Raw genomic sequence first — 13,462 nt, forward strand, 5'->3', positions numbered from 1 at the left:
GACCTTCACCAGTGGTTTAAGTCTGGGAGTTCTGCCAGCAGCAGCTCCCCTCAGACCTCAATGTGCTCAGTTACAAGCTCTCGTTGCCCTAAAGAGATTAGGACTTTGGAGAAGTCCAGAGACTATTTCAGTCCTTACAACAGCCCTTTAAACCATCTGTGCTGAGTCTCCCACTGAGCTGCTTGTGTCAAAAAGTGTGCTAAGAGATCTCTGCTTTTTCCTCAGCCTTATGTGCATCTACAGGAATAACTTTCACTTAAGGCTTCCTTTCACAAAAGGAAAAAATATATCTAGCCCAACAGTAGCCAAATATAGAAATCGATTTCCTCCTCATCCACTCATTAGAGAGGTCGTAAAATCTCTATTCGTCAGACTACATGGGATGAAACAGCCAGCCTTATTCCAAGGGAAAAGGATGTCCTATAAAGCAAAAAGTAAAAAGATAAATGAAAATTGTGAGATAATCACTCAGCTCCCTCTTTGAAAGCCAGAATTCTATTGAGTATAGCTACATTTAGCATCTGCTGTATTTAAAGAAAATGTATTATAACAATAACTTAATATATATTGTTTTATACACACACACATATATAGTTTTGAAGATAGCATTGCTAGTAAGTTGTTCTGCAGCATCTAACACAATTCATATAAGCTTTTATTTTCTCATTAAGTTATAATAGATAAAAGATAGACCTTATAAAATGGAGATTGCCTTTCTTTAAAATAAAATGTGATTCTTTGTGGATGAACTCAAGGAGATTAATTGCCATCTGTGCTTCAGCAAATTCTCAGATGCTGCAGACAGAGCCTGAGAGCAACCAGGGAGGTAGAAGGGAATGGCAGAAGGAGTGGTGAACGTGAGCCAATGGGCAAGATGGGTAAAGACAAAGAAAATGAACAAGAAGGGCTTACACTTGTGTAAACTGGAGTGGAAGGAAAGAGGTGGGTAATGAGCAAAGGAAGGAGACAAAACAATAAAGATAAAATTGTGTTCTTCTGACAGGATTGGAAAAATATACACTATTTTACAAAACAAAAATTATTTTATATTGGAAAAATATACATTATTTTTAAAACTACTCTGACCTAGGCTGCTGAGTAGAATAAGCTGAATGATTATCTAAACATAAAATAACTGCAAAAAGCATCTTCAAGTTAGTGAAAGCTTTTTTTAAAAAAATATAGAATAATCTAAGCCATATATTTATCTTAAGCTGATAGATTCTCCATGAATTCTGGATCTGCCTTTCCTCACAACACTATGTTCAGAAATGTTAAAAACATTACTGTTTTTAAATTGTTATTTAAATCAAGCTGATCCTTCAATTTTGTAGTTCTTTCCCTGCTGCTAGGTCATTAATTATTGTACATTAACTAGACTTCCCTTATTCATTAGTCTGAATCTGGATTCTATCCAACAAGAAGCATATTCAAAATATCTCTAGAGAAAACACTTTCTTCTTCTGGCAGAAGGTATTCAGGGAAGCCATCAATGCTAACTTCTCAATGAACAGGTTGAAACTGAAAACCGAGTAGACCATCCCAGCAGAAACAAGTCAGAGGTGAGTAAAAATATTCTTAGTGAGTCAGACCAGTGTTGCAGATTTCCTACTGTGTATTTTCATGGTGTTTTGACAAATTTAAGCATTAAAAATTATAATAAATCAGCAAGAAATAAAATAATGTGTTAAACCCATTTGTCTATGTTCAGCAGGTTTTTGTGAAAAGCGTCTTGATACAGTTTTGGAGCAATCTACATACTTGTTAGGGATATATTTTGTTAAATTTGGTTAATATAGGAATGCAGTACAGACATTTAGTTGTAATTAACAGCTAAAGTTCACGCTAATTTGCCCTGTGACACAATTACTATTCTGCCCAGAAAACCATTCTATTCTAAAAAATTATGTGTGCACTGCAGCCTAAAAAAGTGATAAAAGCCTAATATTCCAAAGGTTTTCATTGGTCAACCCACCAGAATACCAGATATTACTGTGGGACTGGTTTTTCTGAATTTATAATTCTGTGTTTTGTTTCTATTCCAGAATTTATAACATAACCCAATATATGCAATGATATTAAGATATTACAGATGTTAAGTAGAATATGATTACCAGTGAATTGTACCTATACTTTCTGAATGAAAAACGTTTCAGGCAATATCATCTATTTCCAAGATAAAAACCCCAAACATAATAAGAAAAATAAAATACCAAAGCAATCAAAGTACTGAAATGTTAATAAGATTACCATAGTATAATATCTAATGAAAAACTGACTTTTTTTTTTTTTTCAGCCTGCATAGAAAATTTAGAAGGATGAGGAATACCTGCAAACGTTACTATTGGGGTAGAAGGGTAGAAAATCCTGTTTTGGAGGATTTTTTTTGTTGTTGTTGTTGGTTTTTTTCTCTTTCAATGACAAGGAATTTTGAATACTTGATGTTTACATCTAGAACACACAATAACCTCTGTTACTCTGTGAACCAGAAATGCTGGCCTCCATGCTGATCCTCTTTCCCCCTAAGGGACTGATGCTAGGAGGGTGTTAAGACACTGAGATAGCAGCCTCCCCCCTCATACTGTCTCAACCTTGTAGAAATAGTTTTGCAACTGTGTTTTTAGAAGACAGACAAGATATAAGGGGATGTTTGCAAGCAAAAAGGTCTGTAGGCTATGCAGAAACCAAGCCCCCTGGAACTTTTTGAAAAGATGTGCTCAGGCTCTCCTGCAAACCAGCTGGGGACAATTTCTTGGTGTCAGTTCATGATGCTATTCACTTAGACAGATTGAGCAAAGAAGATAGCTGCTACCATGAAACAGAGAGAAATTGTTAGGAAAACAAGGAGGCAAACAAAGACAAACTTCAGGAGGAAAACAAATAGGGAGAAAGAAGATTTTATTTATAGTCATATACTACCTGCAAAGTAAGAGAAAACCTCTCAAGTAAAAGCCCAAATGAGATTAAAAAAACTGAAATATTCTCATTATGATGGGGAAAAAATGAAAATAATAAAAAAAATTCAGTATAAGTCCATGAGGATTTTTTTCTAGATTAGGTTAATAAGGAGTCTAAGTTTTAAATTTCAGGTGGGAGGAAAAGAAAACTGGAGTACAGAATGCTTAACTAAAGTGCATCAAGAGAAAGGATTAACAGTAAAGAAACGATAAGGCCAAAAAAGCTGAAAATGTAATTTTTATTAAAGTAGAAAAAAATACAATAGAAAGAAAACAGATGTTGATTATGTTAATTATGTATTTCTGAAATAAATTTTGTTTGTAATCATACAAAACATTTGATCAAAATTAAGCCAGATTGTTAGTATTATATAAAGAAGACAGCATCCTACTACAATATGCAAGTTACATTCATATTCTGCAAGGGTCAGATTTTCGTGTTCTGATCTGAAACAAAGCTGATCTGACACAAGTACCCATTGGTTTTAATTTGTGATTTACAACTCTCTACAGCCATGCAGAATAGAAACCTAGATCATCATCCTCTACAAGTTTGTGGTTGCCTTCCCAAGAATGGAACAGTTGAATACAGATTTATTGCAGAAGATCTAAAAAGTGATACAGAATCCTCAAACTAGAAGAGGATTTGCTCTGCTTTGCAAGAAAAGCAAAAGCAGCACAAACCACATCTCTGTTCTGTGAATCTTGTAACTTTCTTGAAACAGGGAAAGATCCAGCATAATTTTAGTAATCATGAAATCTTGGAGTCCAAACCACTGAATTTTTACTACAACTGAGGGACAAGGCTTGTCCTCAACATTGTTTGGGGGTTTTTTATAACCTAATTATTTTCTGTCTAAAACTACTTAGAAACTTTTTTAGAGATGCTAATTACAGAAAAGATCAGAAGCATTCTGAAGAAGGCAAAAGCACCACTGGAACTAAGGCAGAGTATTGTGCTGACTTCTGGTGGAACTACATGATGGTTGTTGTACAATATGGATACTGAATTTCCAGGCATAAATTGTAAAAGAGGTTGCAAAAGCATATCACAGGATTTGTGTTTCATTAGTACAGCTATAAACTTGGAGACATACAAGTACATACTGACAGTGTAAGACTGACAGCTTATTACTGTATGTCCACATTGGGATCATAATAGTGAATTTACCCTTTTCAGATATCCTGTGGAACATGGAGTTAGTTTTACATGGTACATAAAGCATATTTAGCAATGTGGATATTACATATAAAGATACACTTTCCACTTTATCTGTTTATAAAGTGAGTGAAATAAAGGCAGTTAAAAAAGAAAAAGATATTTCTGTGGAGATGAACCACCTATTGAGAAAGGGAAAATCACAAGACATGAAGTGATTATAGCTGATCTAAGATTCCAGTCAACCACGAAGGAGAGATACTTAACGCAGTACTAAATAATACAGATGTCTGCCCTAAAGTAGGAGGCTGTATTTGCACAGAAGAAGTCCAATAAATTCTTTATGTAAGATCACTCTGCTGGTATTCACATGCACTGCTATGAATTTTCCAGATTATTCCACTGGTATTCTCATGTGATGCTCTGAATTGCTTTACTCAATTTCATAAAATGGGGACCATGTCTTTGCAGGTAATTGCCAAATCCTAAATTTTACTTACATAAGTTCTCACTGGTGTTTCCTTTAACAGAATACAGAAGACTGGACTACATAATACAGCTGAGTAGGTGATAAATGTGACTTTTCAGCACTGTATAATCTTGTAAAGGTCATGTTCTCAGGTGCTGTTATTTTTTGCCAGATTCGCTGCATCTGCCAATGATACCAGATCTAAAATCCTATATTCTGCATCTAATATTTGATATGCTGTATTTGTCCAGTGCTGCTGTCTATATGTGACTCAATTATTCCAATGACATAAAAACTGTTCTCCTTAAGTAACCTTACTCTTCAATGACACTGTGCTCTCTCTGGTGCTTCCTGCCAAATTATAATACCCAAAGAAGACACGTGGATCAAAGCTGGGTATTCCACGCAGAGAAAACTTCGTTCTTCTGCACAATCTCAGTTGCTGTTTCCAAACATGCTATGGGACAGGCTAGCCTAAGTCAGCAATTATTTGATACAGAGCATTATAAGTTTTGCTTTCCATAATACAAATAGTATTTTAAACATAATATATGTTCAAATTTAAAGAATGCTTTTGTAAGAGATCAAAAATATATAGGGAAAACCACATTACTACTATTATGTATTAAGTAGATGTCTTAAACAGAATAATCACACAGTCTAATGCAAATGTTTATAAATATCACATTTAATATCAGCTGTCCTTTACTATATGGGGCACATTGTAATAACTTTCACAGCGTTCCACTAATATAAGTGTAGAAAGATTGATGATAACATAATATTTTAGTGCTACCAGCATTTAACTTGTGATAGCAGCAATGTCAACAACAAAAAAAGACAGCAAATCATAACATCCATTTATCTACCTCTCAAAACATTGGTTTTTATACCTAAGAGGGGAGATATGAAATACTCTACACCTTTTTTTTTTTGTTTCTTTTACTCAAAAGAAAACAGTTGTACGTATATATGTATATTACAAAACTAAAAAACCATGACTACATGCTAACAGAAAAGTGATCAGCAAGCACCAACCCTGGCCACAGCAGTATGTGAAACAAGTTTCATATCCTGAAAGGAAGGAAATTTCTAGACCTAGGAAGGTGGCACCAAGACAGTGTCTATGCAACTTCCTGTGGAGAACACAGTGACAACAGAATTACAGATTGCAACTTCATTTAGTTTACTATTTGGTTTCGCACTTTTAAAGAAAGTGAATTTACAACGACCTGAATTAGCTTTGACTGTAGTAGGAAAATGGGTTTAACGCTACTATCAGGGAGGTTTCTTCATTTTCCTCTCTAAGAGCATGATTCCCTTGTTCCATGGCCTATATATCACAAACATGTGACAGATGGCACTGACTGGCTTTGCGTACTAAAGAGAAAGAACTGAAAAAGGATGCTGTTGGGAAATACACAAAACGTACCTTGTGCTGCTGATTTTCTAAAATCTTCTTTTGGAATTTGTTCCAAACACCAGAAAAATATAAAAATCCAGCTCACGCAATATGTGCTTAATAACCATATGTCTCTGCTGACTTTGTAATGTTCTCAAAATCAGTGATTAAGTAAGAAAATCTAGTTATACCTGGCACTTTGCAGATGGTGTTCACTGCATTTTATTAAGTTATTAGGAGAATGACTGAAAACTACATCCACCTCCAGCAGATGGCTCAGTTTTAGTGAAATCTACAGAGCTCTTAAACTGACAAAGTCAGCAACATAAGCCATTCACCTCTTGCAGTTAAATATTATAAAAGCAGTTTTCAGGATAATTTAAAGAATCATATGTATTTTCTTAAGCTTCTTTTGAATCACAAGGAAATAAAATAACTTCTCTACAGCCCCTGAAAGAATCCACATCCCAAAAAAAGGCCTATGACTTCTGCAAATTCCCAAACAAGCATTCCTTCAGTTGGTGGGGGAGTGGGTGGAGGGAAACAGCTACCATTAGAGCAGTGATATGGTTGATTCTGAAAATCAGGAACTGTAGGGAATGAAGCTTCCCAAAAGTCCTTCAGAAGGCAATATAATTAGAGGTTAATACCAATGAAATAGTCACACATTGATAATTCCAAATGTCTTTGTAGCCATTCAATTTATTAAAGGTTTATGGATTTAAAAACTACTGTCTAAAGAAAGAAGAATCTACCATTCAGCTATCTGATTTTTGCAGATATGTTCTCTTCATAAGGAATACCTGTCTATACAGCATTTGTTCTCATGAATTTGAACACATTGGATTTATATTAGTTTTCAAGTGTTTAGAGTAACTTTTGCATTTCTCCTCTGAAGAAATTAAATTCAAGCTATAATCCAGTGCATTGAGACAAAATCCCTTAAAAAAAATTATCTTTTTTTAGAAATTTTTGGGTTTTGCACTTTTTACAGGCTGAATTTTGGGTTGTATTTTCCCCCTACAAACAAGCAAGCAAAAAAGCACTCTCTCTACCCTTCCCAGCACCTCCCTAGGTTGCCTCCATAACTTTAGAATTATTGATCATGATCATTCTGTATTGTAACTTTAAAAGAAAATCATAAATTTGAGAAAATTTATATAACTGGCTGGCATTTATGGAATTTAAAGGGCAGCTACAAACTTTTTTATAGTTTTTAAGTTGCAAATATTTACTGCTTGTCAATATTTCCACAGCAGATATGATGTGCAGCTGTTATAGACTCCTCCTGATGCCCTCAGGAATACTGATATGGACATTTCTGAATTGCATTGCTGGATCTAGGTATTTTAGTTTTTGTTTTAGGCATTAAGAGAGTGTTTTAGATTTTGTTTATGCCCTCATCATGCCCTTTCTCTACAGGGGTCTGCTGCTTCTTCTAAATTATAGCCAGTAGCTGCCCTGACAGAGATGAAAGATACAGGATGGCTTGTGAGTTGTGTTATTTGCATTCAGAACACAATGCAAAAAGTTAAAACAGCCTTTTTCTCTTGCCACACACATAAATAGCTCTCCGATTGGGATTGATTTTTATGCTGAATGACATTTAAAAATATAGACAGAAACCATAAGCATGATTAAACAGAATCTAACACACTTCACTCCACTGCAGCATCTGCCTGGCACATTTATCACAGAAAGACAGAGTACAGGCCAGCCCGAGACACTTCACAGCACTAGAAGAATTAAGAGCCCAAATGTGTTAAATAACCTTTAAAAAGTACACTTGACTAGGGCACACTGCTAGATTTTTTGAAGTTCTTATAATTTTTAATCGGAAAAAATAAAATACTAGGTTTTATTTCCATTTCAATATGTATTGTTTTAAGGATGTAGCACTACAGAGTTTCTTTCTACTTGCACATTATTCTTTCTGGATTTTGGTCTTTCAAAAGTATAATTACTACTAGCTTTTTTTACTGCCAACAGTTAATCAATATTTGTGATAAAATATCAAGGATTTTTTCTCCCTAAAAAAATATTTTAAAAGCAGTGTAATATCTACTTAAACAGGTAGAAAATTAGTGTGTTCAAATTTCTTTGAGAGTCACAGTTTAGTCAGTTCAAAGCAATTTCTTATCTGCTTTTAATCAATATATTTTCTCCTCCTGCCTTTAAGACATAAGTTTAGATACACGTTTCACAACTGAATAAAATCAAATTTCATTTTACAATGGGCCTGCTGAAGAAAGAACTGGGTCTAATATCTCTTTAAGTAAACAAAGAAAACAAACAGATCCAAAAACTGCTAGCTAAGTAAAACAAATGCCAGGGGAAAAAATTACAATTCCTTATCTTTTACAGTGAATTATATGCATTTGGACTATATTCCCTGACTGATACTTTCACTTTAGGATGTGACAGAGAGAAGCTGAAAAACGTGCTATGAAGAGAAAGCATTGATTTGTGGCTGTTCTGCACTAATAGCTTCCTAGGGACTAATAAAATATGTTAGAGCCTAATAAAATGACTGATCTTTCATTCAGGATAACAATGAACCTTAGCCACCAAGTCAAACCAGACTCATCATTCTAAATGACAATCCCAAAAGGCAAAGCAGAAGATACATCTTCCCCTTAACCCAACTTATTATTATACAGGGATATAAAAATTCCTTGATCCAAAGTAGAAATTTTAATTTGGTGTAGCAGTGACATACTTATTTGGTTCACACTCCCTTCTGGCTACTAATCCCAGTTTTCTTGACAATCCAGGTCAATCCCACAGTGAGTACACCTGAAATTTGCAGAGAAGCTTTGGAAAGGTTGTTGATAACATATCCCAGGAGAAGTTAAGAACTTTCAGATTCCATTTCTAGCTCTCATCCAAACGGTGGCACCCAGTCAGATCAAATATACATATATCTTGTTCATTTTTGTATGCCAAACAATGAATAAAAGGAAAAAGTAAGAGCAGGCAAGTCAACAGGATAACCTGTAACACTAGCCTAGCCTTTGTGGCATCCTGAGTTGGATAAATTTGTCATTACAAACCATCGATGGATTTGTTTTTCATGAATGTCCAGTCTTCCCTTGAAGCCATAAAATCTTCTGGCAACCATAATACACAAATAGGTTTACAGTTTTGCCATGAAAAAAATTTAAGAATTTGCTCTTGCTGAATCTGATGCCTAATACTTTTCTCTGGTACCTCAAACTTTTTGTACTGGAACTATGAAAAAATTTAAGAATTTGCTCTTGCTGAATCTGATGCCTAATACTTTTCTCTGGTACCTCAAACTTTTTGTACTGGAATAGAAAGACAATCCAATCTTGTGTGTCTTATTCATAATACTGTGAATTTACAGACCACTCATGCAAGAGTGCTTAATTCCCTGAAGAATTCTCCTATACTCAGTTTTTAATCATGTATCTCCTGTTCTGTAATTATCCTTTCTTTGGGTTCTTTGAGGAACCAACGTTGTATGCAGTATTTATGATACAAATTAAAGATAGACTCATATAATGGCATAAATATGTCCTCTGTTTCACTTTGATTTTTCCACTTTGGTACTTGGTTTGTTTTTTGGCCACTGCTAAGCCCTGAGATGTTTGTTGTGGAACTATCTATCAGAAAAGGTCAATGGTTTTGATGATCAAATCACTTCACTTTTATGAAAAATATTAATGAAAGAAAATAATTACAAATTTAAGAATAAGCTTCTTCAGCTTTAGTTACAACCATTAGCAGCTAGGAAAGAATTTGAGTTTCAAATATCTAAGAAAATCATGTTTTAAAGAGATAATTTTAAAAATACAAGAAAACATTTTATTTAATTCCAGCAAACAATCAACTATTTTTAAATGTAATAAATTTAACAAAGGGAAGTTGATGCTCAGCAAAATAAAGGTCTTCCATAAATAGATTTTCAGGAATAACAAAGCATGAAACCTTCAAAACAGCTTAATTCTAGAAAAACCAGAGGCAACAGAATCTTGACATTTCAAGTCTCAGTGTTCTGCACAACTCCTTGGTTACCTCTTTATTGTGCTTATTCTCAGAACTGATACTTGTTGCACAAGTCTGCTTAATCTATTTATAGTTTTGTGGCCACAGGATTTGTTTGCTTGCTTGTTTTTTAAATGCAAGGATGCATGGAACAGATTTATCGATATTATATGAAATAAATTTTAGTAATAAATTAATTAAAGCTTTGGGATATTTAATAGTATTACAAATTGTTTATAAATACAAAAAATATCAGCTTCGTAAAAACTTCATCTGCTAAGCTTATCCAAACCATTTTATGATTTTGACTAAAAAACACCATTTTCTTGAGTCAAATTTATATCTCTTGTGGAATTTTTCAACAGTTTTAAAAGAAAACAAGTAAAAAGAACTTACAGGGTGAAGGCATCAATAACATCTCCTGCAGATCTTGTCATCTCAAAGTAGGTTTGCAGAATGTTGACGGTTCCTGAAAGTGCTTCATGTCCACAGCCACAGAACAGTGCAACTCCAGCGTAGAGCAGGATGGTAGCAATCAAAGATGCATAGGGAATCCCTCCCAGGCATTTGATGCAACACTCGAAGCATCCTAGAAGAAAGAAAAAAAAAATGTTATATGCTACTAAATTATGTCAAAAAAGCAAAAAGGGTGTTTTATTCATGAGAAACACTTCTGAAATTTAAAGACTGTAGGCCAAAGAGAATTTAGGTCAAGTATAACAACTCAGACTGTCAGAAAACCTGTGAAAGGTTAATCCAGCTTCTGAATTTTCTCAGTTGCTACTTGACCTATTAAATGTAGACATGCCATCTGATTAACATGAAAGGTTAAACAGTTAGTTCCTTGCAGAACTTCATGTTTTTATATATTTATAGAGCAGGTTACAATGCCAGTCCTAGGTTATATCCATATTCACAATTTCTGCTGGTCACCTATCAGATTACTGAGAAGGACTCTCAATAACAGGAAAATCACTAAAAAAAAATAAAAAAGCTTTTCAGTCCAACACCTTCCATCATCATAGGTTTATTCAAACTTTTTGGACATACACCTGACAACAGAATTGCTCCTGCCCGTAACACCAATTCCTTCTGCATCTCTCAAATACCTCACATGAATAAATAAATACATCCACCAAAGAGCACAGAATTAGAAAAAAAATATAGTTAAATTTTCTCTCAATGTATTTTACTCTGTGAGATATTTCTAAAATCAAGGTAATTGCTCTTGAGTAAAAGGCCATCTTCTTGTCCTGCCGTCACAGTGTCTAAAACAATGCCCAGTTCCACAAAAAAACCCATTTCTTCAGTAAGTGTGGTCAAGTTTCTGGCACTACCCTGCCTAGTTGAATGAATGCAGCATCTCTGACTCTTCCAAATCACATCAATCCCATAACACCTCTTACACCCCAGGGAACGCTTCCTATTGCCTTCTGAAGGGACACAGAAGATAGGAACCACTGGCTGAGAGAAGACAAACAGGCATTGACTCAGTAATCAGAAGTTATGTTTTCTCCTAAACACTACCAGTTTATAGCAAAAAGGACCTGGATAGAAAACAAAGTGAGGCATATAGTTTTTAAGAAAAAGACCAATTAAAAATTAAGTATAAGATGTTCAACAGGTATGATTCAATATATTTTAACTTGTTTCAAAGGTTTTATGCTATGCTGAATCATAGTGCCAAAGATGTATCAAAAGAAAAAAGTCATCCTTTAAAGACAGTATGTCTACTTTCATTATGTCTAATTCGCAAATATAGCTTCTCTATGTAATTTTATGTTTTGTCCTTTAATTTGGTATATTTCTATTTCCTTTAGCCTAGATAAGCCAAGTAATAATTTCCTCTGTCTGTTAAAACCTTCATTTTCTGCGTTTAATGAACAAATATTAAATATTCATACATATATATTTGTTTAGCACTTATATAAATTTATATGGAAGATTCCCTGCAGAGAAGAGTTAAGGCCATTTTCAAATATGTACACGTTTTACCCATATAGAAACCCCTTGCTATTTTTTAAAATATATGTAATATTATGGAAGGCAGCATTCAAAAGTCTGGATAGCTCCTTGTAAAAAATATAGTGTACTAAACATTGAATATATTAAAAACATAAAAGACAAAATAATACCCAAGTATGCTAGCTGTACAAAAAGAGAAAGTTATAGTTTGAGACTGCTTTTGTTTAATGCCAACTTACTGTATCAGAGTCAGGCGTGAAATACCAGAGGTAAAATGTGCAAATCCATACATTTAAACTGCTGCCAATGTCTTGCTGAGTAACCTGTAGCACAAGTCACCACCTGGAGCATTCACCACACACTGCCAGGGGTGTAACACCTTCCAGGCTTTTAGGTGAGAGCATTCCATCTCCCCTGCTCCCCCCAACTCTGCGCCCGTCCATTACTGGGTGAAGAGCAGATTGTCCTTACAATTCCTGCCGTTCCACTGCACTGGCACCAGGCAGCTCTCCTCTCCAGCAGCACAAGGCTTTGGATGTCCAGGGATGGATGAGTCTTTCTTTAGTGACAAACTGTAGGTTTTATACCCAGGGACTCTGGGATTTTCATCAGTGCAAGATCTTAGGAACAGGCTAGACAAATGTACAAATGCTTTTGGAGTAACTAATTCTGCATGCAGATAACTGCAGGAATTTCTTAAAATTTCTTAGGTTCTGTTTTTTAAGACTACCCTTAATAATAACAACTGTGATTAATTCAGCAATGTTTAAAAGACTTTACAAATACTAGAAAAGAATCATTCACTGGAAAATCATTGTCTTAAAGGCAAAAATCCTAAGAAATATATATTTGAAATAAATTCATTGAACAAGAACTACAAGACAATACATAGTTACCTGACATCAGAGTTTGTCAGAGTTGTGAGCACAGCATAACAGAAAAAGCCTCAGAAAACTAGTACCACTGTACATCTATTGACATTATATGATAAAGCAAAAAAGAAGGGGGAAGATGGCAATAGCAGGAATGATGTATGAGGGCTTATAGGCCCAGCTGAAAAAATAAGGTAGACCTAAATATTTTCAGGGACACATGGACTTTAGGTAGTATTGATATTGCAATAGTTTGGGGCAGAGAAGAGGAAGAGATTTTGTAAAGATTTATTTTTCCCCTTCTGAGAAAGATGAAGTGGAAGAAAGTTGTGTGCACTGTTGTCTGGGAACAGCTGGCTGTGCATTACCTCCTGAAGCTGCTGCACCTCGCTCTCTAGGTCCAGTGAGGGTTGAGCACACACTCAGCTGTCACAAATTCAGATGTCACCCACAGCCAGAGATATTACTTGGGCTTTATTATAGTGAAACCGTGTAAAAGGGTAGTGAAATAGCATAACAAAGTAAAAACAGTATAAATGATAGATATAATAATGTACAATCCAAGGAAAAATTTAATCCAAAAAAAAATTTTTTTTTTTCCTCCATCACTTCAAAATTTGTAAAATAACT

General features: G+C 34.7%; 1 protein-coding gene across 1 annotated transcript in view; it reads right to left on the reverse strand.

The window, feature by feature from the left end:
• The window catches only part of GPM6A (glycoprotein M6A), a 117,219-nt gene that overhangs the window by 27,607 nt on the left and 76,150 nt on the right, over positions 1–13,462 (reverse strand). The window contains exon 2 of the mRNA XM_039700260.1: positions 10,392–10,584. Coding sequence (XP_039556194.1) covers positions 10,392–10,584 — 193 coding nt within the window. The remainder of the gene's footprint in view (positions 1–10,391; positions 10,585–13,462) is intronic.

The sequence above is a fragment of the Passer montanus genome, unplaced genomic scaffold (assembly GCF_014805655.1).
Source record: "Passer montanus isolate IOZ18808 unplaced genomic scaffold, ASM1480565v1 scaffold14, whole genome shotgun sequence".
In the NCBI taxonomy this organism is placed as follows: domain Eukaryota; kingdom Metazoa; phylum Chordata; class Aves; order Passeriformes; family Passeridae; genus Passer; species Passer montanus.